The 27761-nt window shown below is 41.9% G+C and overlaps 3 protein-coding genes across 7 annotated transcripts in view; all 3 read left to right on the top strand.

Annotated features, from left to right (window-relative positions):
- The window catches only part of LOC306963756 (protocadherin alpha-3-like), a 53702-nt gene that overhangs the window by 8995 nt on the left and 16946 nt on the right, over positions 1-27761 (top strand). The window contains exon 1 of one of the 2 annotated variants that reach the window (XR_013792925.1): positions 14163-16767. The exons of the other annotated variant lie outside the window; for it this stretch is intronic. The gene's annotated coding sequence lies outside the window, so the exon portion shown is untranslated. Of the gene's footprint in view, positions 1-14162; positions 16768-27761 lie in introns of those variants that run through there. 2 annotated transcript variants of the gene reach the window in all.
- On the top strand, positions 689-13574 carry LOC306963772 (protocadherin alpha-3-like). Its single transcript, XM_079557467.1, has 2 exons — positions 689-1378; positions 11665-13574. The coding sequence occupies exons 1-2, from the start codon at positions 886-888 to the stop codon at positions 13569-13571; spliced, it is 2400 nt and encodes a 799-aa protein (XP_079413593.1). The 5' UTR covers positions 689-885; the 3' UTR covers positions 13572-13574.
- The window catches only part of LOC306963731 (protocadherin alpha-5-like), a 95666-nt gene continuing 85634 nt past the window's right edge, over positions 17730-27761 (top strand). Inside the window, exons 1-2 of one of the 4 annotated variants that reach the window (XM_079557411.1) lie at positions 17731-20278; positions 25646-25801. In XM_079557411.1, coding sequence (XP_079413537.1) covers positions 17927-20278; positions 25646-25801 — 2508 coding nt within the window. In that variant the 5' untranslated portion in view covers positions 17731-17926. Of the gene's footprint in view, positions 20279-21352; positions 23989-25645; positions 25802-27761 lie in introns of those variants that run through there. The other 3 variants (XM_079557408.1, XM_079557418.1, XM_079557417.1) reach the window with 3 other exon arrangements.

Raw genomic sequence — 27761 nt, 5'->3', positions numbered from 1 at the left:
TCACGCACAGTTCACCCAAAATGTCTCCTTTAAATTATACCCCTCTTAACTTGATTGTGAAGTTACATTTTAATGCTTTTCCACTTGTTGCATATTTGGGATTATTTTTCTTGTCATTACTTTTTCTTTTTTCTAGCAATGGTCCCTGGTTTTTCTTTCTGTTATTTGCCTTTTTATGTAGGATACAATATTTGTGACATAATACATGCTGTAAGGTAAATTAAAGCCACAATGCGTAGAATTTTATCCCATGAATACAATTGAAATACAAGCTTTACTGATATTTTCATCGTTGAAAAATACCTCAAAAATGCACAAACAAACACTTGCTTTTGCTGTGAGCGGCTCATCTCTCACAAGACATCACTTTAACTTTACTGGCAGTGGGTATGACTCCAGGTTGTCGCCACGGAGATGTGACTAAACTCATTAGAATTTGAGATGTAAACAGGTTGGGTTCTGATCCAAATCCATTCTTTGATTACCCACTGCAAAAATGGCATTTTCTGTGTCGAGCTTGTCTTTAGCTGCATGTTTTTTACTGGCTAAAGTATAGTCCAAAATGTTACGCAGTGTTTCTTTAAATATACTCCTGGGAAATTTAGTATGGCAGCAATTTTGCAACTCCACCTTGCAGTACCGTCTCAGTTCAAACGGTGTCAGTGTGTTGTATAAAATAATGTTTTATGCAACGTCATGAAGTGCCCATGCCCCAGACACAGGCAGTAGCGCTTTGAAGCAGTTGTCAGTTGTCGGGATTTTGTTGCGTTACTGTTCATTTGGGCAGTTTTCGCTCTGAAACATCTATTATTTTGGATTGAGAGCATTTTCCACTTAATGTGAAGCCACCGGAATATAGAAACATCCACATTTTTGGTTTGCGTCATGGAGCATAAAGGACTTCGAGAGAAGACAAAGCAATCGCGATTCATTGTCTATTTTGTGATCTTTTTTGCAACATTTTGGGCCAAGGTCGCGGCTCAGATTAAATATTCGATTTCTGAAGAGGCAAAGCAAGGAACCGTCGTTGGGAATATTGCTAAAGACCTTGGAATTGATAAGACACAGCTCAAAGAGAGAGGTTACCGCATCGCTGGCGGACCAACGGAACACCTTTTCCGTTTAAATGCGAACGACGGAATACTGTACGTCAGCAAAAAGGTAGATAGAGAGGAGATCTGCGAACGGAGTAAATCGTGCGTAATTAATTTAAAAACTGTACTAGAAAACCCTTTAGAAATTCACAACGTGGTGATAGAAGTTCTGGACGTTAATGACCACGCTCCGGTGTTCCCAGAGAGAGAAAAGCAGCTGGAGATTTACGAGTCCACTTTACCCGGTGCGCGTTTTCAGCTCCAGCCTGCGCGCGATCCGGACAGTGCCCAGTTCTCAGTTCAACAATATAAACTGAGCCACAGCGAGCACTTTCGTTTAGATGTTAACGAAAGAGGCGAGGATCGTAAAATCCCCTTCCTGGTGTTAACCAAGCAGCTGGACAGGGAGGCGGTGAACGAACACCAGCTCGTTCTCACAGCTGTAGACGGAGGGAGACCAGCGAAATCCGGCACCGTGGAAATCCGAGTTAAAGTGCTAGATGTGAACGATAACGCACCGGTATTTACCAAAGACACTTACAAAACCACTTTAAAGGAAAATGCTAAACGTAATATTCTGGTTATTCAAGTAAATGCGACTGATTTGGACGAGGGAGAAAATGGTGAGGTGGTGTATTCATTTGATAAAGAAGTTGATTCCAATTTGCAAGATATTTTCACAATTGATGCCAACACTGGGGAAATTAGAGTCACAGGAAACATTAATTTCGAAGAAAATCAGAACTATGAAATCGATATGCACGCATCAGATAAAGGCACAGTTTCTCTATCCACACATAAAACGGTAATAATTAATATAATTGATGTTAATGATAATGCTCCGGAGATTGAGGTTACATCGTTTTCTAAACTCGTCCCCGAAGACGCTAGAATAGGAACGACTGTAGCCGTGATCAGCGTCAGTGATAAAGATTCAGGGGCGAATGGTAAAGTGTTGTGTTTTCTTCAAGGGGACGAGCCCTTTGCCATATCTCCATCTTTACAAGACAACATGTATGCAATAGTCACCAAATCTCAGTTAGACCGGGAACAAAGAGCTTTCTATGATCTTACTATTGTAGCTAAGGACAGTGGAGAGCCACCATTGTCAACGGAGAAAACATTTCGTGTTGCTCTGTCGGATGTGAATGACAACAGTCCACAGTTTTCTTCCAGTGCGTACAGTTTTTACGTTACTGAAAACAATGATATTTCATCCCCGGTTTTTTCAGTTGTGGCATTGGATATAGATGAAACTGAAAACGCACATATTTCTTACAATATTCCAAGAGAGACTGGAGAAAACAGCATATTTTTAAACATTAACTCAGAAAGTGGAGACATCATGGCGCTTAAAAGCTTTGACTTTGAGTCATTAAAGTCGTTCCAGTTTCAAGTCGTGGCCTCAGACTCTGGAACTCCGTCACTGAGCAGTAACGTGACAGTGCACGTGTTCGTTTTGGATCAAAATGACAACGCTCCAGTCATTCTGTATCCAGTCAGCTCTAATGGCTCTGCTGAAGGAGTGGAGGAGCTCCCCCGCAATGTGAACGCAGGACACTTGGTGACTAACGTCAGAGCCTATGACGCTGATATCGGATATAACGGCTGGCTGCTGTTTTCACTGCAGGAAGTGACTGACCACAGTCTGTTTGGGTTGGACCGCTACACAGGACAGATCAGGACACTTCGCTCATTCACAGAGACAGACGAGGCCAAGTACAGACTCGTCATACTGGTCAAAGACAATGGCAACGTGTCCCTCTCAGCTACAGCTACTGTGCTTGTCAAAGTGGTGGAGCCCAGAGAGGCTTTTGCAGCTTCTGACGTGAAGAGCTCCGCTAAAGACGCTGAGGACACTAATGTGACTTTTTACCTGATGATAACTCTGGCCTCGGTCTCAGCTCTGTTCATTATCAGTATCATTGTGCTGATTGCAATGCAGTGCTCCAAGTCCAGCACTGACTACACCTCCAAGTACTTACAGGACACAAACTATGACGGGACTCTGTGCCACAGCATCCAGTACAGATCTGGAGACAAGCGCTACATGTTAGTTGGACCCAGAATGAGCGTAGGATCCACTATAGTCCCAGTAGTCAGGGACCCAAACTCTCAAAAGCTCTTTAAATTGGGTTTAACCTGACACCGTCTGATATATGCTTTATTTGTGTTTTTTCTGTTAACTTTGACCCTAAGGACCAATAATTGGAGGGTCTGCTCTGCTGGAAATATTGCGAAAAACAATTGTGGCCATTTTAGTGCATGCACCCTGTATTTTTATCAGAAAAATGTGAAAAATGACTTTTTTCCTCAAATCCTCAGTGGGTTGAGTAGGCTGTCAATAAATGCATCCCAGATACACAGAACACATGTGCTGATAACATCCACTGAAAAAATCGCTCTAAAAACACATTTCTACACATTTTTGCATCAATTTAATACAAAAAAATGTGGCGTTTTCTCACTTTTTTCCAATATTTGTATCTTTACTTCATTGGCAATCAACTATTCCACCCAGTTATGGCATCAGTCAATATGCCATTATTTTAAACAGACTGTAGACACATTCCACAGAAAAAATGATCAAAATCCAACAAACATTATTGGATCTGTGATGATTTAAAGACCAATAAGTGACCGACAGACTCAGAACCTCGGAACTGTCAAAAGTCACTTTCGACACTGGTCCATATTTTGGTTGAGGCCATTTCCAGCCCATTAGATAATGATTTACACCAATGTATTTGGTATCATTGGAAAGAAGACATTGTCATGTTTCATTTGAGCCTAAAGGTGCTACTCTGTAACAATTACCGTGGTAACCATAGCTCCTCAGACTCAAATGTGAGAACATTTTTTCACAATTTTCACAAAAAAATGTTTTACTACGTTTAACGCTGTTTCTTCCAGAAACATCACAGACACAAATCTCTGATACTGGGCAACTCTCTAGACTCTGAGGGTTCAGGAAATGTATAACATGTCAGAACTTTCTCAGCTTAAGGCCTCACTGTGAGCCATGAAGTAAAAGAATGTCCACCTCATATGAGCCTCTCCCATAGAAATAAGCCTATATCTGCCAGGTTGGAACAGCTGGTGAGACTTTCTGACCAGGACAGGCCCAACGTAACTTGAAATTACATTTATGGAGATCAACAGTTCTGTATTTTTACATAAAGCTGTTCATCTGTTTTTTATACTATGTAAGTCTTTATCTATCCTTTACTATGCCATATACACAATATACATATGTTGATTTCACTCCAATATACATCCCTTTAAATCTGTAAAAAAAAATCCTCAAGAATCCAAGATAATTCCAACAGTGTGTCTTTGTAGACACCACATGGTTATGCCTAAAATACTACACATTTGTGATACATTAGATGGTAATGTGGTTGGTAATGTATTTGCTGAGGAAAACTGCTCTGAAGCTGGATTTTCCATAAACCACATGTTTACGATGAACAACAGCCTTTTTACTGTTTAGTAAATTAATAAAGTAAGTAATTTGATGTAGTCCGTTCACTAAAGTTGGTTTACTACATTACTAATGCACGGCACAAAACTAAAGCTTAGGGCTCGTCCAGGACTAAATCACAGTGGCAGTCGTCTGAACAAAACAGTCCATACTGGATTAAACCATTTCTCTTCGCTTTTCTGAAGTTGTTTAAGTTCTTTGTACATGTTAAAATTGTCACACTTTAAAAAAAAATATATTCATGTATTTCAGTTTTGGTCATAAAGGACCTGCATCATGCTATTTTACTCATTCCAAAGTAAACTATAAACATTTATATGATATATTGTATCTCTATTTGTGAGAAATATAAGTATTTTCTGGGGTTATATTTCCAACCCGGAAGACAAGACACTTGGACTCAATTAACTCCGCCCCCTCTCTGCGCTCATGCAACATTAGCAGTAAAATAAATATAAATATCACAGCAATAAGTGAAGTTACTTCATAATGCAGTTATAAGGACTTGACATCTGCCTGACATTATCGTTAGGTAAGAAAAAAGAACAGGCGTGTCCAGAGTAGGTTAGAAAGAGCTCCTTTTTCACATCCTTCAGTGCAAACATGACGTCTGTTCAGACGCTCAGGGGGTGCGTTTGTTTTCTCCGCAGGTGCAGCGCGGACGTGTCAGGCACTTCCTTTTCTTTCTTTTTTTAAAATTAATTAACTTTTTTTTACAAATTAAAATCGGGTTTTCCAGCAGAGGGCGGAGCTGCTCAGAGCAGGATTCAGGAGGATTGCTGAGAACTGTGAGAATGAAGCCAAAAAACACTCTGGGGGTGTTTTTGATTAGGAAATAGCACAACAAAGTCGATTTTGCATGATATAGCCCCTTTAATGTTGTGTAATTTATTTATTTTATTCGCTGGCACATTGAATCGGTACTACCCACAAGAAATGTGCTTTATGAATGATTAAATAAAAAGTAACTTTTATGACCAGAGTTTCTAGGCGCAGCCAGGGACCGGAGGGTTGCTGGTTTGGGAACCTCAGGATCTCATCTCTGCTGTTTGCAGATGATGTTGTTCTGTTGGACCTTCAGCTGCTCTGGTTTGCAGCCGAGTGTGAAGCGGACGAAATTAGTTACCTTCACAAGATGGCTTGGGGTAAGGCAGTTACATGGGAGGAGCTTGGAATAGAACCACTGCTCCTTCCTGTCAGGAGCGGCCAGATGAGGTGGCTCGGGGACACATTGGATGGACTATATCTCTCTGTGGCCAGGGAATGCCTCGGGATTCCTTCAGAAAGGCTGGAGTTAGTGTTTGTGAAGAGTGATATCTGGGAATCTCTGCTTTGACTGCTGCATCCATGATCAGACCGTGGGTAAATTGTAAGAAAATGGATAGATGGGTGCAAACCTGGGTCAAAGGGCTTTGCACAGACGAGAATCCAGTAGAATCCAGTTCCAGTACTCTAAAACACCTCAGTACTTCTAACCTAGCTTCTGGCTCAAAATCTAGAGATAGCTCCACAGGCAGCGTGATGGCTCTGCTCCTGACAGGTTTCTCTGAGGCTTGAAGGATGAGTCAAATGCAGAGGGTAAATTTGGGAGTCTATGAATACATTAAATACTATACTGGACTCCAAAGAGCATTGAAAATATTATTATAAAATATTATTAATATAAAGACAAATGCCATCAAGAACATTTCAGACATTGTAAAAAGTTGTGGATCAAGTGAGGCTGAAAAGTGAACCACACAAGGCAGGACTTGATCACCTCGACTGGGTCGTCTGGATATGAGAGTATGATGTAGAAAGACCCAAAGTACACAATGACCCCAGGAAGGTCACTATGGATGTTTCTGAGTTGCACCAAGTTTGTTAGCACTGGCCTGAATATATTAATACAGGAGGAAGAGGAGCTGACCAGTGCAGGACACCATGCTCTGACACAGGGACAAACCCAGGAGGCGCTGCACTGTTTTCAGAACAGCACTGAGAGCAGGCAGCCAGGTTTCCTCTGGGTACTCCTGATCTCCAAAAACATGCTGGTCAGGCAGCACACTCAGTCGCAGTGACTCAGGGCTAACCCACAGAGCCGGTTCTTCCTATACGCAGACTACGCAAGGTGCGTAGGGCCCCCGCGGCTGCAAGGGCCCCGCATCTCAGTCAAACTACCGTGTTGTTTCACTGATTAATCAACGCGTTGTTACGGGGACAGGCTCTGACAGCGCGCACTCACTCTCCGCCTACTTCGCCACATATAACATCAAAACGGAGCAGTCTGAAGTGGATGAGCAGGAGAGACCGACCGCCTTCCCCCGGTCTCTTCCAAAGCGCGAGTGCTTCTCCGCTCGTGTCCCGCTCGGCCGTCTGTCTCCCGGTGCTCGTTTCGCCTCATGCGTGGCACCTCCGCGGCTGCATCACGTCCACGTGTCCCGGCGCAGCTCTCATGTTTTCTCTGCTCAGACTCGGGGCATCGGCCACACACTCATTTAAACTCTTTTCTTGTTGTGTCTAGCGGAGAATCAGGACAGTACTTTGATGGATAGACGAGAGTAAAGCCGTGTCTGTGGCCTTTTTGTCTCAAAGAGGAGTTGAATCCACACGGTTCTCACAAGCACAGTAACTTACAGTAACTCTGGTTCTCTGAATGTGCACAGTCTATAAGGCCTGCTACTTTTTTCGGATGAAAGCAAATTTTGCATGTCATTCGGAAATCAAGGTGCCAGAGTCTGGAGGAAGACTGGGGAGAAGGAAATGCCAAAATGCCTGAAGTCCAGTGTCAAGTACCCACAGTCAGTGATGGTCTGGGGTGCCATGTCAGCTGCTGGTGTTGGTCCACTGTGTTTTATCAATGCAGCTAACTATCAGGAGATTTTGGAGCACTTCATGCTTCCATCTGCTGAAAAGCTTTATGGAGATGAAGATTTCATTTTTCAGCACGACCTGGCACCTGCTCACAGTGCCAAAACCACTGGTAAATGGTTTACTGACCATTGTATTACTGTGCTCAATTGGCCTGCCAACTCTCCTGACCTGAACCCCATAGAGAATCTGTGGGATATTGTGAAGAGAAAGTTGAGAGACGCAAGACCCAACACTCTGGATGAGCTTAAGGCCGCTATCGAAGCATCCTGGGCCTCCAGAACACCTCAGCAGTGCCACAGGCTGATTACCTCCATGCCACGCCGCGTTGAAGCAGTCATTTCTGCAAAAGGATTCCCGACCAAGTATTGAGTGCATAACTGAACATAATTATTTGAAGGTTGACTTTTTTTGTATTAAAAACACTTTTCTTTTATTGGTCGGATGAATTATGCTAATTTTTTGAGATAGGAATTTTTGGGTTTTCATGAGCTGTATGCCAAGATCATCAGTTTTAAAACAATAAAAGACCAGAAATATTTCAGTTGGTGTGCAATGAATCTAAAATATATGAAAGTTTAACTTTTATCATTACATTATGGAAAAGAATGAACTTTATCACAATATGCTAATTTTTTTAGAAGGACCTGTAGACCAGTAGTCGTCCTAAATCCCAGTTGGACAATGGCTTAGTGGTTAGTGATTCTGATTGATTGAATTGCGGTCATTATTTTCCACTTCTGCCCTGCTTTACTGTACAGTGGAACTGTTTTTGGCCGTAAATAGGTCCGCCCTTTGCCGAATAACCATGGGATGCTACTGTAGGGCCCCCATGTGGATTTTTGCTTAGGGCCCCAGAAGGGCCAGCACCTGCTCTGCTAACCCAACACCTGAACACAATGTCAGTGTACAATTGTACACTGACAAAGCACTTACTTATACTTATATCCTGTGGAGTGCAGTTTCTTTTAGAACGTCGTTAAAAAGTGCATTCATTTCTGTTATTCAACTTACTGTATTTTTCGCACTACAAGGCGCACATGAAAGCCTTTAATTTTAACAGTGCACTTTATATCCTGGTGCGCCCTTTGTATCAACTTCTGGCTGTGTTTACACACCTACAGGTTTACAGGTAAACCAGCATTAAGTAGTGCGCCTTGTTTTCCGGTGCGCCTTATTTATGAAAATAAACATTATCAGTGATAACGCGCCTTATAATCAGGTGCGCCTAATGGGGCGAAACACACAGTAAACTGTGAAACTAATATATGATAGACTCATTACATGCAAAGTGAGACATGTATGGCCTTTATTCATTATACTTTGGATGATTATGGCCCAGCTTGTAAAAAACACAAATTAAAAATCCTAAAATTAGAATATTTTGAAAATGCCATAATCATGATAACAAACAAAAGCTTGACATATGCAACTTTGTCACGAGTCTATATCATATATTAGTTTCACATTTTAACTTGAATTACAGAAATAAATGAACTTTTGAATGATATTCTAATTTTCTGAGTTTCACCTGTTACTGTTAAAGGCTACAGAATACGGATATATATGTTTTCTTTTACAATTTAAGATACAGCTTATATGATACAGAATAATTATAATTTTTATAAATGTAATTTCAAGTTACGTTGGGCCTGTCCTGGCCAGAAAGCCCCACCAGCTGTTCCAACCTGGCAGATATAGGCTTATTTCTATGGGAGAGGCTCATATGAGGTGGACATTCTTTTACTTCATGGCTCACAGTGAGGCCTTAAGCTGAGAAAGTTCTGACATGTTATACATTTCCTGAACCCTCAGAGTCTAGAGAGTTGCCCAGTATCAGAGATTTGTGTCTGTGATGTTTCTGGAAGAAACAGCGTTAAACGTAGTAAAACATTTTTTTGTGAAAATTGTGAAAAAATGTTCTCACATTTGAGTCTGAGGAGCTATGGTTACCACGGTAATTGTTACAGAGTAGCACCTTTAGGCTCAAATGAAACATGACAATGTCTTCTTTCCAATGATACCAAATACATTGGTGTAAATCATTATCTAATGGGCTGGAAATGGCCTCAACCAAAATATGGACCAGTGTCGAAAGTGACTTTTGACAGTTCCGAGGTTCTGAGTCTGTCGGTCACTTATTGGTCTTTAAATCATCACAGATCCAATAATGTTTGTTGGATTTTGATCATTTTTTCTGTGGAATGTGTCTACAGTCTGTTTAAAATAATGGCATATTGACTGATGCCATAACTGGGTGGAATAGTTGATTGCCAATGAAGTAAAGATACAAATATTGGAAAAAAGTGAGAAAACAACACATTTTTTTGTATTAAATTGATGCAAAAATGTGTAGAAATGTGTTTTTAGAGCGATTTTTTCAGTGGATGATATCAGCACATGTGTTCTGTGTATCTGGGATGCATTTATTGACAGCCTACTCAACCCACTGAGGATTTGAGGAAAAAAGTCGTTTTTCACATTTTTCTGATAAAAATACAGGGTGCATGCACTAAAATGGCCACAATTTTTTTTCGCAATATTTCCAGCAGAGCAGACCCTCCAATTATTGGTCCTTAGGGTCAAAGTTAACAGAAAAAACACAAATAAAGCATATATCAGACGGTGTCAGGTTCAACCCAGTTTTGAGAGTTTGGGTCCCTGACTACAGGGAGCCAAGCCAACACTCTGGTGCTGCCTGACAGGAGGAGGCCCTCTGAGGAGGTAAATGTTTTTCATATAGGTATAAAATACCTTGTTATAATTTTCCTTTTGACCCTTCCACTTATGGACTTTTCCCTCAGTTTAGATACTGATTTTACGTTCACACATTTTGACCCTGCATTAATGCATGCCTTTGCCTTTTCACCACTGCTTTATTTGTACTGCTTAATGGTGCTCAAATGCAGAACTTGTCTTTGTGATTCGATGTCTGTGGTGCTGGAATATGTTTACTTTATCAAGAAGCAAAACTTTGGATCGGAACAACTTGAAATCACAGTAAACGGCATGTACTAGTTTGCAGTATAATGGCATGCGGCTTTCTGTCACATGAACACCAGGGATTGGCTTTATTTAAAAGTTCGTAAGTAATATAAAACCAAAGATGTTGGTGGGTAAAAGAAAGTTTACAATTTATTTTAGATATTGAAGAAAAAAAAATAACTACAAAAGTAGGCTCTAAATGGAGTACAAAAATAGTCCAAACGAAAAACAAACAGATACAACGAATTCACAACGTTTTAATTAGTTAGAACAATAAACTGTACCTTCTCCAGGAACATGCTCCTTCGCGTGACTGACTTGGTTGGGATATCTCACTGTTCCTTTTTGTATAATTTTACAATCCCACGTGGCAAGTTAATGCAAAGGTACGAGGAGATAGATCGTCTCTGTGGCTCAAGTTTCGTTCTTTATGCTTGAGCAAAAATATAAAGATTATGAAAACCTTTATCAGTGTTTTGAAGTCACATGTTGACAGCGTGAAATTGGTTGGGAATGATCCATTGCTTATGGCTTTCGGGGATAAAGTCGCTGGGTGTCACTACAGTGTAACAATTACACACTCTGCGGGTCCTTTCGTCACTGCGTTTTGGATCCTCCCCAAACGTAAAGCGTTACTAGTCTGAGGCTGTCTGTAGCCGCCTTTGTCCGTTCTTTTTCTCGTCTTGACATATTGTCATGGCCAATCTTTAATACGTGCAAGTAATTTGTAGAACTTTGGACTAAATTTGTGGTTGTTGCACATGAACATTGGAACCAAAATGAGCGCATATGATTGGACCCGAGGACCTTTGTCTGGATATGTGTTTTTTCTGCTTTTGTGGAGCGCAGCTGAAGCGCAAATACGATACACAATACACGAGGAGGTAACCGCTGGAACTGTGGTTGGAAACGTGGCTAAAGATCTCGGTCTGGATAAAACAACACTCAAAGACAGAAAATACAGGATTGTGTCGAGTAACTCAGAGCCTCTTTTTCACGTGAATCAAAACGATGGAGTGCTTTACGTGAGTAGAAAGATCGACAGAGAAGACGTGTGCGCCGAGAGTAGTGCGTGCGTGATTAATCTAAAAACAGTGCTAGAAAACCCTCTCGAGGTGCATTATGTGGAAGTAGAGGTGATGGATATAAATGACAATGCTCCCATTTTCACGGAGAAAAATAAATTATTGGAGATTTCAGAGTCAGTTTTCCCTGGAACACGGTTTCAGTTAAAGGCAGCGCGTGATCCAGACAGCGGTCAGTTCTCAGTCCAGCAGTATAAACTCAGCCAAAACGATCATTTTCGTTTGGAAATTAAGGATAAAGGAGACGACGGTAAAATCCCCATCCTGGTCGTTCAAAAGCCTTTAGACAGAGAAATGTCGAGGACGCACTCACTGGTGCTGACAGCTACAGACGGAGGAAAACCTCCGAAATCTGGACAGATGGAAATTATAGTAAACGTCCTTGATGTAAACGATAATGTTCCTGTTTTCTCAAAAGACGTTTATTCCGTGATGCTCCAAGAAAATGTACCTATAGGAACAGCCGTGTTACAGGTTAATGCAACTGACTTAGATGAAGGTTCAAATGGAGAAATAGTCTTTAAATTTAGCAATAGTATGGATCACAACGTATTGCAATTATTCAGCATTAACGAGTTAACTGGTGAGATAACAGTAAATGGTTTAATTGATTATGAAATTAAAGAAAAATATGATATTGAAGTCGAGGCGTCAGACAAAGGCTCTGCCCCATTCACAACGGAAAAAAATGTAATTATCAAAATAATAGACGTGAACGATAACGCGCCTGAGATTGAAGTCACTTCGTTTTCCAGCTCCATTCCTGAAGACTCTCGGCCCGGGACCACTGTGGCTCTGATCAGTGTTAACGACAGAGACTCTGGGCTGAACGGACAGGTTAACTGTGTCCTGAAAGAGGACGCACCGTTCACTTTAGCGCCATCTTTAAAAGAGAGATCATATGCTTTAGTGACTAAATCTCCGCTGGACAGAGAAACACAGGCCGTTTATGATCTGACCATAATAGCCACAGACGCGGGTAAACCTCCATTATCATCTGAAAAGACCATACGAGTTATTGTGTCAGATGTGAATGACAACAGCCCAGTGTTTGAAACGAGTCCATACATGTTTTATGTGACTGAAGCCAACGAGCCTGGCACCTCAGTGTTTGCAGTTAGAGCGTCTGATGAAGATGATAATGACAACGCTCGTGTGTCCTACCACATTGTAAGAAACGCGGACAAAGTGACTTCATTTCTTAATATAAACTCAGAAAATGGACACATTACAGCTTTGAAAAGTTTTGACTTTGAGACATTAAAGTCGTTCCAGTTTCAAGTCGTGGCCTCAGACTCTGGGACTCCGACACTGAGCAGCAACGTGACGGTGCACGTGTTCGTTTTGGATCAAAACGACAACGCTCCAGTCATTCTGTATCCAGTCAGCTCTAATGGCTCTGCTGAAGGAGTGGAGGAGCTCCCCCGCAATGTGAACGCAGGACACTTGGTGACTAAAGTCAGAGCCTATGACGCTGATATCGGATATAACGGCTGGCTGCTGTTTTCACTGCAGGAAGTGACTGACCACAGTCTGTTTGGGTTGGACCGCTACACAGGACAGATCAGGACACTTCGCTCATTCACAGAGACAGACGAGGCCAAGTACAGACTCGTCATACTGGTCAAAGACAATGGCAACGTGTCCCTCTCAGCTACAGCTACTGTGCTTGTCAAAGTGGTGGAGCCCAGAGAGGCTTTTGCAGCTTCTGATGTGAAGAGCTCCGCTAAAGACGCTGAGGACACTAATGTGACTTTTTACCTGATGATAACTCTGGCCTCGGTCTCAGCTCTGTTCATTATCAGTATCATTGTGCTGATTGCAATGCAGTGCTCCAAGTCCAGCACTGACTACACCTCCAAGTACTTACAGGACACAAACTATGACGGGACTCTGTGTCACAGCATCCAGTACAGATCTGGAGACAAGCGCTACATGTTAGTTGGACCCAGAATGAGCGTAGGATCCACTATAGTCCCAGGGAGCCAAGCCAACACTCTGGTGCTGCCTGACAGGAGGAGGCCCTCTGAGGAGGTAAATGTTTTTCTTATAGACCCAAATTATCTTTTATAATTTTCCTTTTTGCCTTTTATACCTGAGGTGTTTTATATCCAGGTTTGAATACTGAACAAACACCGTTATATCTCTCTACATAAGGTCGTACACGTGCTAAAGTGGTCTTTGAGATTCGCTGTCCGTGGTGCTGACGTATGCTCATTTAATCATGAAACGACACTTTCGCGGTCAAAATGCTGATTTTCCCCCCCGAACAAAATCATGAGAACACTTTTTTTTTGTACAGACCTTGTTGTACTTTGTATTGTAGTTTTATGGCAGTGGTTCTTTCATTTCTGTTCCACATCCTTTGGTGGGAACAAAATCGCTGGCCATTTGAGGTTGTTAAGCTTTTTTCAAACAATACCTTCTGCAGTGACATGCTCTTTTTTGTGACTCATTTGTTTTGGATATCTTACCAACCTTCTCTGTATTTTACAGTCCTGGTGATTTAGTGCCAAGTAACCATTCCGTAGTGTCCATGTTGCTCAGGTTTTGTTCAGTGTGCTTGTAGTTGTGACTTCAATGCAAACATAAAACAAAGGGACGTTTACGTAGATTTTCAATAACAATTGAACACGGTTTACAGTGTAAACTTATTTGAGAATGATCCATTGCAACTGCATGTTATGCATTTCTGGTGGATAAATACTCAGGGTGTCACTATAGTGTAACAATTCAACACTCTACGGGGTCTGTCGTCACTGCGTTTTAGATCCGCCCCAAACGCAACGAGATTCCAGTTGGAGACTGTGGAGCCGCCTTTGTCCGTTCTTTATCTTGTTTTGACATCTGACGTGTTCTATCTTTTCCCATTCAAGTATTTGGCTCATCTATGGACTATTTTTCGTGGTTAAATTTGAACATGGAGACAAAACATAGCGGATATGGATTGACCAGGGGACTTCTGTTTGGATACGTGTTTCTTGTGCTTTGGGGCGCAGCTGAAGCGCAAATACGATACACAATACACGAGGAGGTAAACGCTGGAACTGTGGTTGGAAACGTGGCTAAAGATCTCGGTCTGGATAAAACAACACTAAAAGACAGAAAATACAGGATTGTGTCGAGTAACTCGGAGCCTCTTTTTCACGTGAATCAAAACGATGGAGTGCTTTACGTGAGTAGAAAGATCGACAGAGAAGACGTGTGCGCCGAGAGTAGTGCGTGCGTTATAAATCTTAAAACAGTGCTAGAAAACCCTCTCGAGGTGCATTATGTGGAAGTAGACATTATAGACATCAATGACAATGACCCGGTTTTTCCAGAAAAAAATACAAGATTAGACATTTTTGAGTCGGTTTTTCCTGGAACACGATTTCAATTAGAAGCAGCTCATGATCCAGACAGCGGTCAGTTCTCGGTCCAGCAGTATAAACTCAGCCAAAACGATCATTTTCGTTTGGAAATTAAGGATAAAGGAGACGATGGTAAAATCCCCATAATGGTCGTTCAAAAGCCTTTAGACAGAGAAATGTCTCGGACACACTCACTGGTGCTGACAGCTACAGACGGAGGTAAACCTCCGAAATCTGGACAGATGGAAATTATAGTAAATGTCCTTGATGTAAACGATAATGTTCCTGTTTTCACAAAAGAGGTTTATTCTGTGATGCTCCAAGAAAATGTACCTATAGGAACAGCCGTGTTACAGGTTAATGCAACTGACTTCGATGAAGGTTCAAATGGAGAAATTGTGTATAGGTTCAGCAAAAGTACGAGTAAAAATGTATTGCGATTATTCAGCATTAACGAGTTAACTGGTGAGATAACAGTAAATGGTGTAATTGATTATGAAATAAAAGAAAAATATGATATTGAAGTCGAGGCGTCAGACAAAGGCTCTGCCCCATTCACAACGGAAAAAAATGTAATTATCAAAATAATAGACGTGAACGATAACGCGCCAGAGATTGAAGTCACTTCGTTTTCCAGCTCCATTCCTGAAGACTCTCGGCCCGGGACCACTGTGGCTCTGATCAGTGTTAACGACAGAGACTCTGGGCTGAACGGACAGGTTAACTGTGTCCTGAAAGAGGACGCACCGTTCACTTTAGCGCCATCTTTAAAAGAGAGATCATATGCTTTAGTGACTAAATCTCCGCTGGACAGAGAAACACAGGCCGATTATGATCTGACCATAATAGCCACAGACGCGGGTAAACCTCCATTATCATCTGAAAAGACCATACGAGTTATTGTGTCAGATGTGAATGACAACAGCCCAGTGTTTGAAACGAGTCCATACATGTTTTATGTGAGTGAAGCCAATGAGCCTGGCACCTCAGTGTTTGCAGTTAAAGCGTCTGATGAAGATGAGAATGACAACGCTCGTGTGTCCTACCACATTGTAAGAAACGCGGACAAAGTGACTTCATTTCTCAATATAGATTCAGAGAATGGGCAAATTAAAGCTTTGAAAAGTTTTGACTTTGAAACATTGAAGTCGTTCCAGTTTCAAGTCGTGGCCTCAGACTCTGGGACTCCGTCACTGAGCAGCAACGTGACAGTGCACGTGTTTATTTTGGATCAGAACGACAACGCTCCAGTCATTCTGTATCCAGTCAGCTCTAATGGCTCTGCTGAAGGAGTGGAGGAGCTCCCCCGCAATGTGAACGCAGGACACTTGGTGACTAAAGTCAGAGCCTATGACGCTGATATCGGATATAACGGCTGGCTGCTGTTTTCACTGCAGGAAGTGACTGACCACAGTCTGTTTGGGTTGGACCGCTACACAGGACAGATCAGGACACTTCGTTCATTCACAGAGACAGACGAGACCGAGCACAGACTCGTCATACTGGTCAAAGACAATGGCAACGTGTCCCTCTCAGCTACAGCTACTGTGCTTGTCAAAGTGGTGGAGCCCAGAGAGGCTTTTGCAGCTTCTGATGTGAAGAGCTCCGCTAAAGACGCTGAGGACACTAATGTGACTTTTTACCTGATGATAACTCTGGCCTCGGTCTCAGCTCTGTTCATTATCAGCATCATTGTGCTGATTGCAATGCAGTGCTCCAAGTCCAGCACTGACTACACCTCCAAGTACTTACAGGACACAAACTATGACGGGACTCTGTGCCACAGCATCCAGTACAGATCTGGAGACAAGCGCTACATGTTAGTTGGACCCAGAATGAGCGTAGGATCCACTATAGTCCCAGGGAGCCAAGCCAACACTCTGGTGCTGCCTGACAGGAGGAGGCCCTCTGAGGAGGTAACTACAGTATATTTCGAATTAGATAGTATCTGATCATTGTACCATTTTCACACATGGATTTTGTTTATCTTTTGACCAATTTTTTTTTTATTAATTTGCTGATTTTTAGACCTAATTAACTTCATTCATTAACAGTGCATTTCGCATTTATGCAAAAATGTTGCTTTATTTTAGAAAAATGCTATCCTGGCCCTTTATTCTTCCCCCGTGGGGGAGATGTGTGTTCATTGTCGCTCATTGAAGAAAAAAGCTATTGCTTTGAGATGTCTGAGCAGGCTCTCAGTCGTACAGGAGTTGTCCATCTTCAATGAAGGTTCTTGAGTCATCTTCTGTACTCTGTAGTTGAAGGACGTTTCGCCTCTCATCCAAAGGGCTTTGTCAGTGAGACTAAGCTCAGGCCGCAGACTACATCAAAACACTGGGAGGAGTTTAACCAAGCTAAGTCCCTCTCCCTTACACCTGCGGGTAAACATCTTTGTAGTTCTAAGTCCTAACGACCCAACGCACCCTGAGTTTTGCTCGGAAATCCTACAAAGGACACCAGTTACCAAAACACATCAGTTTGTATTAGGATCGTATGCACAGTGTTGCAATCACATGCTGGGGGTTCACTATTTTTAAACAGTCACCAATGTTTTCGGGAGGAACAAAACGCTGGATGTCTTCCCTCTCAAGAACTTATGAGAAGTTTTTACAAAGATCTCCTCTCATTACATGCTCATTTGTGTGGCCGGCTTTGTTGAGATTTCCCGCGTCTCTGTCCATGGTGCTCAAGTCTGGTTGAAGTGTTTGCGTTTGCAATATGCTCTGAATTGAATTTTCATGGCCGTCATGAACCATACCGATTTTTTCCCCCAATCATTGTTTAACCCATGTTGAAGGAAATTATTATTATTTTAAGAGAATGACCCTTTGCTACTGCATGAGATTCGTGGAGATCAAATCGCATGGTGTCACTGTAGTGAAACAATTCAACACCAAACGGGTCCTGTCGTCACTACGTTTTGGGTCCTCCTTTTACGCAAATGGTTGCATGTCACGGTAGTGCCGCCTTTGTGTAAAAGCTGAAAGCGCTGTTCATTGCATAGAGCTGTGGTCAATCTCTTCTATTTCACATATTTTGTACATTTATGGAATATTGTTGTTCTGCTTAGCAATGGAAAGGAAAAAATGTGGCTGTGAATGGATCGGAGGACTTTTGTCTGGATATGTGTTTTTTGTGGTGTTTTGGAGCGCGGCCGAAGCGCAAATACGATACACAATACACGAGGAAGTAAACGCTGGAACTGTGGTTGGAAACGTGGCTAAAGATCTCGGTCTGGATAAAACAACACTAAAAGAAAGAAAATACAGGATTGTGTCGAGTAACGCGGAGCCTCTTTTTCACGTGAATCAAAACGATGGAGTGCTTTACGTGAGTAGAAAGATCGACAGAGAAGACGTGTGCGCCGAGAGTAGTGCGTGCGTGATTAATCTTAAAACAGTGCTAGAAAACCCTCTCGAGGTGCATTATGTGGAAGTGGACATTTTAGACATCAATGACAATGACCCGGTTTTTCCTGAAAAAAATAAAATATTGGAGATTTCAGAGTCAGTTTTTCCTGGAGCACGATTTCAGCTGAAAGCTGCGCGTGATCCAGACAGCGGTCAGTTCTCGGTCCAGCAGTATAAACTCAGACAAAACGATCATTTTCGTTTGGAAATTAAGGATAAAGGAGACGATGGTAAAATCCCCATCCTGGTCGTTCAAAAGCCTTTAGACAGAGAAATGTCTAGGACACACTCACTGGTGCTGACAGCTACAGACGGAGGAAAACCTCCGAAATCTGGACAGATGGAAATTATAGTAAATGTTCTTGATATAAACGATAATGCACCGGTTTTCTTTAAAGACGTTTATTCCGTGATGCTCCAAGAAAATGTACCTATAGGAACAGCCGTGTTACAGGTTAATGCAACTGACTTAGATGAAGGTTCAAATGGAGAAATAGTCTTTAAATTTAGCAATAGTATGGATCACAACGTATTGCGATTATTCAGCATTAACGAGTTAACTGGTGAGATAAAGGTAAATGGTTTAATTGATTATGAAATAAAGGAAAAATATGATATAGAAGTCGAGGCGTCAGACAAAGGCTCTGCTCCATTGACGACGGAAAAAAATGTAATTATCAAAATAATAGACGTGAACGATAACGCGCCAGAGATTGAAGTCACTTCGTTTTCCAGCTCCATTCCTGAAGACTCTCGGCCCGGGACCACTGTGGCTCTGATCAGTGTTAATGACAGAGACTCTGGGCTGAACGGACAGGTTAACTGTGTCCTGAAAGAGGACGCACCGTTCACTTTAGCGCCATCTTTAAAAGAGAGATCATATGCTTTAGTGACTAAATCTCCGCTGGACAGAGAAACACAGGCCGTTTATGATCTGACCATAATAGCCAGAGACGCGGGTAAACCTCCATTATCATCTGAAAAGACTATACGAGTTATTGTGTCAGATGTGAATGACAACAGCCCAGTGTTTGAAACGAGTCCATACATGTTTTATGTGACTGAAGCCAATGAGCCTGGCACCTCAGTGTTTGCAGTTAGAGCGTCTGATGAAGATGATAATGACAACGCTCGTGTGTCCTACCACATTGTAAGAAACGAGGACAAAGTGACTTCATTTCTTAATATAAACTCAGAAAATGGACAAATTACAGCTCTAAAAAGCTTTGACTTTGAGACATTGAAGTCGTTCCAGTTTCAAGTCGTGGCCTCAGACTCTGGGACTCCGTCACTGAGCAGTAACGTGACAGTGCACGTGTTTATTTTGGATCAGAATGACAACGCTCCAGTCATTCTGTATCCAGTCAGCTCGAATGGCTCTGCTGAAGGAGTGGAGGAGCTCCCCCGCAATGTGAACGCAGGACACTTGGTGACTAAAGTCAGAGCCTATGACGCTGATATCGGATATAACGGCTGGCTGCTGTTTTCACTGCAGGAAGTGACTGACCACAGTCTGTTTGGGTTGGACCGCTACACAGGACAGATCAGGACACTTCGCTCATTCACAGAGACAGACGAGGCCAAGTACAGACTCGTCATACTGGTCAAAGACAATGGCAACGTGTCCCTCTCAGCTACAGCTACTGTGCTTGTCAAAGTGGTGGAGCCCAGAGAGGCTTTTGCAGCTTCTGATGTGAAGAGCTCCGCTAAAGACGCTGAGGACACTAATGTGACTTTTTACCTGATGATAACTCTGGCCTCGGTCTCAGCTCTGTTCATTATCAGTATCATTGTGCTGATTGCAATGCAGTGCTCCAAGTCCAGCACTGACTACACCTCCAAGTACTTACAGGACACAAACTATGACGGGACTCTGTGCCACAGCATCCAGTACAGATCTGGAGACAAGCGCTACATGTTAGTGGGACCCAGAATGAGCGTAGGATCCACTATAGTCCCAGGGAGCCAAGCCAACACTCTGGTGCTGCCTGACAGGAGGAGGCCCTCTGAGGAGGTATGACATAAACATATGTTTTAGTGTCAAATGTTTTTTACTGGATCATAAAATCTTCGAAATGTGTCTTTGCACGGCCACTGTCCTTGGTGCTGAACCGACCAGTAGATTATTTTTCCACTTTTTCTTGTTTTGCTTGACTGTGGCAAAGTAAAACTGTTGTTTGCGTCTAAGGAGTTAACACGTTGAAATTTGAATATCTTCAACAAACGAGAAAATATTTTAAACTTTGCTGTTGGTGTTAGTTGATAGGTTTTTGTCAAAATCAATATATAGCCTAATGAAAGTAAGTTTTTCTTTTCACGCTTTGTTGTATGTGTGAAAACGTTTGACTAAGATCAAAACTACACTTTGTTACTCTTTGCTCTTGTAGCCTACGTTTTCAACACAGAAAGTAATGGTGCCAAAAATGTAATATTGAGCACGTTCGAGTAGGATTCTGAACCGCACGTGATATTTTTCAATATATTTGTATTTGCCCACTCTTTGCTGTAAAATACGTAGATTCTATGCAGTGTTAATTTCATAAGCACATATTTATCCAGTTATCCAGTTTTATTGTCCTTTAATGAAAATGTGATTTAGTTTAGGTAGGTCCAGATTGATTCAAATAATTAGTTCCAGTTTTTCCCAGTTGTACTCTAACTTTAGCCTACGGAAATGTCACGTTAATTTTAAATGCATTTTTGTTAACTTAGATTTAATATTTTTTATTTAGACCATATAATATTTAATCAAGTTCCATGGCGTCATTGAGCTTAGCCAATATGGAAAAGATCTGAGTCTTCTTTTGGAAGTTCACATTACTTATCAGGTCGACGAAAAATATCTGGAGATTTTAGTTATATTTTCAGTCTCATACATTTAGTTCAGTTAGTCTAATTTTGGCCAGGAAAAAGATACTTTGACTAAAATTACAGAGAAATATATCTGGTCGACGAAATGAACACGGCATTGTTTACAGACATTTGTTGCGCTTCACTAATGATTCATCCATTCTCACAGTTTGATTGACCATAGTCTATTTTTTTAAATCAAAATTACTTCTGCGCATCTGAATTTTGTACAGGATTTCAGTAACGTTGGATGGATTTTAATAACCCCCCTGAAGCTGCCTTTCACTGTTTTATTTCCAATCGTGTTGCCCGCATATGTTGTTTCCCCCGTTCTCGCAGGGTGTCACTGTGCGTGAGGTTGAGCGCCACTTTTCTGCGTCACAGCTTCCTGCATCCACGGCTGAAACGCTTCACTGTGTTCAGCGGGGTTAGCCTTTGTTGGGGAGGCTTCAGACCTTGCCCAACTCTGGTTTGCTGGTCTTCTAAACTCGTTTCCTTACGTGTTTTGAAATAATTATGGCACCTTTGGGCCCCAGCGCTTTGCATCGGCGGATTTTTTTCCTCGTTTTTGTTATTTGGAGTTTTGCTGCCGACTCCACCTTGGCGCAACTGAGATACTCCATTCCCGAGGAGCTTTCTGAAGGCACCTTGGTTGGAAACATTGCCAAAGATCTCGGATTGGATATCGGTGTGGTGACCACGAGAGGTTTTCGCATTGTGTCTGGAACGACAGAGCCGCTCTTTGAACTGGACAGTAATGGCGCTTTGCACGTGATACGAAAGATTGATAGAGAGGTGATGTGTGCGCGAGGAAAAGCCTGTATTATCAATATCAAGATGGTGCTGGAGGATCCTTTGGAAGTGCACAATGTCGCAATTGAGATACTGGATGTAAACGACCACGCGCCCACCTTTAGTGACAAAGAGACTCGTCTGGAGATATCAGAGTCCACTCTGTCTGGCGCGCGTTTTCAGCTGCAAGGCGCGCGTGATCCTGATAGTGAAATGTTTTCTATACAGACGTATAAGCTGAGCCAAAATGATCATTTTCGGTTAGAGGTAAAGGACCGAGGAGAGGATGGAAGAATCCCCGTTTTGTATTTGCATAAACCATTAGATAAAGAAACTGCGAGTGTTCATAGACTGTTGTTAACTGCAGTTGATGGTGGTAAACCTGCCAGATCTGGAAATACTGAAATAATTGTGAATGTTTTAGATGTTAACGACAACATGCCTGTTTTTACAAAAGACTCATACACTGCATTACTTGAAGAGAATTCCCCTATTGGCACAACTATAACGCAAGTAAATGCAACCGATTTGGACGATGGTCCAAACGGAGAAGTGATTTATTCATTTGGAAATAATGTGAAAGACAAAATTCGTGAACTTTTTGAAGTTGAAAGAAATACTGGTGAAATAATTGTTAAAGGGCTTGTTGATTTTGAAGAGAGAAATCGATATGAAATTGATATTAAGGCTTCTGATCAAGGCCAAGTGCCTTTTGAAACTGAAAAGAGTGTTGTCATAAACATTGTTGATGTCAATGACAATGCACCTGAAATTGAAATAACATCATTTTCAAGTGCGATACCTGAAAATGCCAAACCTGGACGGACAGTGGCACTGATAAGTGTACATGATAGAGACTCAGGGGCAAATAGTAAAGTAACATGTAATTTAAGTGAGGACTTGCCATTCACACTGACACCCTCTGTACAAGAGAATATGTACTCAGTAGTTACCAGGTCTCAGCTGGACAGAGAGCGACACCGAAAGTATGAGGTTGCAATGGTGTGCAGGGACAGTGGGGAGCCGCCTCTGTCGTCTTATAAGACAATTACTGTAACAGTATCAGATGTGAATGACAACAGCCCAGAGTTCTCAATGAACCCGTACACTTTCTACCAGACTGAAAATAATGCAGCAGGAGTTTCTTTGTTCTCAGTGAGCGCCTTTGATAGTGATGAGGGAGATAATGCTCTTGTGTCATACACAATTGTCAGAAATAGAGATGACCACATGGAAGTCACATCATATCTTAATATAAACGCCGAAAATGGAGACATTATAGCTCTTAAAAGTTTTGACTTTGACACTTTAAAGTCGTTCCAGTTTCAAGTCGTGGCCTCAGACTCTGGGACTCCGTCACTGAGCAGCAACGTGACAGTGCACGTGTTTATTTTGGATCAGAACGACAATGCTCCAGTCATTCTCTATCCAGTCAGCTCTAATGGCTCTGCTGAAGGAGTGGAGGAGCTCCCCCGCAATGTGAACGCAGGACACTTGGTGACTAAAGTCAGAGCCTATGACGCTGATATCGGATATAACGGCTGGCTGCTGTTTTCACTGCAGGAAGTGACTGACCACAGTCTGTTTGGGTTGGACCGCTACACAGGACAGATCAGGACACTTCGCTCATTCACAGAGACAGACGAGGCCGAGCACAGACTCGTCATACTGGTCAAAGACAATGGCAACGTGTCCCTCTCAGCTACAGCTACTGTGCTTGTCAAGGTGGTGGAGCCCAGAGAGGCTTTTGCAGCTTCTGATGTGAAGAGCTCCGCTAAAGACGCTGAGGACACTAATGTGACTTTTTACCTGATGATAACTCTGGCCTCGGTCTCAGCTCTGTTCATTATCAGTATCATTGTGCTGATTGCAATGCAGTGCTCCAAGTCCAGCACTGACTACACCTCCAAGTACTTACAGGACACAAACTATGACGGGACTCTGTGTCACAGCATCCAATACAGATCTGGAGACAAGCGCTACATGTTAGTTGGACCCAGAATGAGCGTAGGATCCACTATAGTCCCAGGGAGCCAAGCCAACACTCTAGTGCTGCCTGACAGGAGGAGGCCCTCTGAGGAGGTAAGACCGTGAAATACATGATCTTGGGTGAAATGTTGCCTGCTAGTGAGTGAAACAAAACAAAACAAAACAAAACAAAAAACTCTAAGATTCCTATAGACCATTACTGTCTGTGGCACTGGCTTGTCAATAACAATGTTTCCACCTGTTATCCCTGTTCCACCTTATTCTAATTCTTTACTTTGGTTGCAATTCAAGATTTTTTTTATTGTCAAACTTGATTGTGAAGAGGGGGGAGTGGGAAGAGGGGTGGGAGGGAGGGCCGGGAGTTCAGATTACCAATGGCCCTGTGTGCGAAACTGTTCCTCAGTCGACTGAAACTGACCTGTAGATTCCGCAGTCTCCTCCCTGAAGGCATTACATTGAAGAGACTGTGTAATGGAGGCATAGGGTCCCTGGCGATTTTGATGGCTTTGCGGTTGAGACGGGTCGAGTACATCTCCTTAATAGATCTTCTCCGCTGCTCTCACGATGCGCTGGAGGCTCCTTCGGCAGGAGGCAGTGCTGGCACCGTGCCACACAGTGATGGAGCTGGTCAGGATGCTCTCTATTGTCCCTCTATAGAAGATGCACAATTGTCTTAAATGATACTGTTCATACAGTACTGGATAATAACACCCAATTATCTCTTCATCTCCACTAGAGGTAAACTTCTTGAATTACACAAAATTAATTTTTCTGTTTGTCTATGGCAGAGTAATTTCGGCAGTATTTACTGTATGTGAAATGCACGTAAAAGAAAATTGTAATAAAGAGGAGGATTCCTTTCTCCTCGAGACCGTCAATAATTGTTCATTGTAGTAAACATAAAGCTTTGCAAATAGGTGCACCGTGTGTCTGTACTGTAGTGCAATGGCCTTGTTGTGGTGGCTTGCAACCCCATTCACTCTGGATTTCAATGTTTATTTTGAATGTGTTTTTTCTTTTACACCCAATAAGCTCAAGTCAGGCACAACACATCTGAAATCTATTCTTTGTTGTTGTTTGGGTGCTTCTTTCTTTGCGGCTGATGTTGTTTTCACCATGACATAGTTGCGATTTTTCATTCCTGAGGCACTGTTGTCAGAAACATTGTCAAAGATGTCAGAGTGCACACTGGTGCTCTGAACATGAGAGGTTGTTGCATTGTCTGAGAAACAGATTTGCTCTTTGAACTCAACACTCACGCTTTGCTGCTGTAGCTGACAAAAGCTGTGGCTGTGAAGGGAGTGACGTTAACTCAGAAAATGTCTTTTTTTTTTAAATATGCCACTTTTGGTTGGTAATTGTTAGTACACTGATACTCTTGTGCATAGCTAACTTTGTTACAAGCAAAGGCTACGGATTTAGTGTGAGATCCAACCTTTATTTTGAAAAATTGTGTCATTGTTGAAGTGAGAGGGAGAGGTATATTTTTGACTGTGAGGTTTTGAGTAATGGGGCATGTTTCTATTGAGACAAAAGAAATGTAGAGATTTTAATCTTAGTTGAAGGTTATATATTTTGTGATTTCACTTCTGAAAAATAGCCAAACCTTTTTTCAGATTGGTGGAGCCCAGAGAGGCTTTTCCGGTTTCTCTTCCCTAATGTATCTTTCAGCTTTGTTCATTATCACACACGTTTGTGCTTGTTGTAATGCAATGTTCAAAATAAACTGACCACACTTCTAAATCTACAGGACACAAACTATGATGGGACACTCAGCATTCAGTACAGATCTGGAGACAAACGCTTCATGTTAGTTGGACCCAGAATGAGCGTAGGATCCACGATAGGAGCAGAAGGCCGTGCACACACACTAGCACACCCTGATAGAAGCCGCACTTCTGAAGAGGTAAGAAACACCATTTTTACTAAATTAGTAGTAGTTAATGATGAGATTCAAGTGTTTAGTGCATAAAACCTCCATAAAATTACCCCCAAAAAAGAATACAAAACAAAATCCAATTCAAATCCAGAGGCATCATTAAACTTTGACAGATTAGGGATGGCCTAATCTTTCTTCAAATTTACTTTTAAGTTTTTAGTTCGAACGTCTTTTTTGCTAAATGCATGCCTGTCATTGCACACATTAAGCATAGAGCACACTCTTCCAAAGAACCAAATCAATAAATGATAAACAGTTGGACATAGGATATAAACCAAGCTACAAATGCAAAGCCATACCATTTATGACACTGAGCATTATTGCATCTCATTACAAATGCATGGCGTGTGTGTGTGTGTGTGTGTGTGTGTGTGTGTGTGTGTATGTGTGTTTGTCTTGTTTAAATTGAAATGCATTGACCCCAATGGCCATTTGAATAGATTGTTAGGACCTAATGAGGATGTTATACTTTCCCTGTGTAAGTTTGTAGCGTGTCGATAGTGGATAGTGTTGCTGAGGAGATTCAATGAGACAAGAATGACCAGCGCTGGGAGCAAAGCCAGTCGCTCTGAAGCAGTGACTCATGTTTCAGCCTGTGTGGAAGGGGCATATTACATCAAAAATCATCTTTAGGAAACCAGACGACTATTAGTACTAGTAGTGTAAGCCAACACATGACGTTTTAAAAAACAACTAAAATTTATATGTATTGAATTTGATATTTATGTTTTCAAATAAAGATTCAGGTCACAGTGCGCACTGCAATCATCTTCTAAGGCTGCAATTGCAATATTTAATAGCTGTTGTTTCTATGCACTATCTTTATTACTGCTATAACTGTAAGCAATTTGTTTATTCATCAAATTGTATCAAAACGAGACTTAAAAATACATCAAACCGGTATCAAAACGAGGCCAAAGTGCAAGTAAATCATGGCTAAAACTGAACATCTGCACATTTTTAAATTGCTCTGTATTTTTGTTTCAGGCTGTGTTTGCAAAAACAAAAAAGTACATGTCTCAGACTGATGAAAGACCTCAATGATACAGTATTGTGGCCTTTTGTAATATGGATATTGCGTTACCTAATATTATGATAACAACAATTTTGCGATATATTGTGCGCCCTACTTCAGGAGCATTCACATTTGAGATAAGACTGACATGTGAACTGCTAAACCAATACAAGAATCACATGCATTTCTGAACATGTGTATAGGTTTAAACTACAGGGCGAGCAGATTTTACTCACTGCAAAATCGTATGGAGACAGAGTTTATTGTTTTTAGAGGACATCATATTCCCTGAATAATTGCAGCCTTTGCCATTTCGCTAATTGCGGACATTGAAATTACCGTCTTGATTTGATGGCAATTAAATATGCAGCTCTAAACAATAGCGTCAACCTGATTAGCGCCGAAGCTCGCCTTTTCTCTTTCCCCTAAATCTAGGTCAAATATATCTACCGCATGTGTGTAGGGGCTGCATGCTCGGCTCCTGATTCTCTGATGAACACTGTTGCCAATAGCAACGCACACAAGATCCGAATTGACTGCTTTGCCCAGCCCCGTGCGCACGCTGCAGTCTTAGCAACAGCGGCGGAAGAGGATGTGAGGCGCGTACAGAGGAGGAGGAGGAGGGGGGGAGGAGGAGGGGAGCGGGAACAAACATGTCATTTCTGTTCACAGTATTCAATCAAAATGCGTTTACGGAGATCAAAACTCTGGATTATGCCAATAAATATCCATTGTTAATCGGTGAGCAGATGGGGTGTGACCGAAAAAATGTCCAGGACAATTTTGCACAGAGGAAATAATCTTTTTTCAGTCACATATCTAGGTCAGTGTAAGCTTGGCCAGGAGGGTGAATGGTTTGACCCAACGAAGCAGATTCAAGACAAATGGTCAGAGTCAATGCAGTTGTGAGAG

Source organism: Gobius niger, assembly GCF_951799975.1.
Source record: "Gobius niger genome assembly, chromosome: 5".
NCBI lineage: Eukaryota > Metazoa > Chordata > Actinopteri > Gobiiformes > Gobiidae > Gobius > Gobius niger.
Note: the sequence above shows the minus strand (reverse complement) of the source record. Positions and strands in the feature narration are given on the sequence as shown.

Bases quoted from the DNA above. Each gene is read 5' to 3' on its own strand.
- LOC306963772 (XM_079557467.1), top strand. From the start codon at position 886: ATGGAGCATAAAGGACTTCGAGAGAAGACAAAGCAATCGCGATTCATT. The intron at 1,379-11,664 runs GTGCCCAGTTCT...CGCGTGATCCAG, and splicing joins GCCTGCGCGCGATCCGGACA to ACAGCGGTCAGTTCTCAGTC.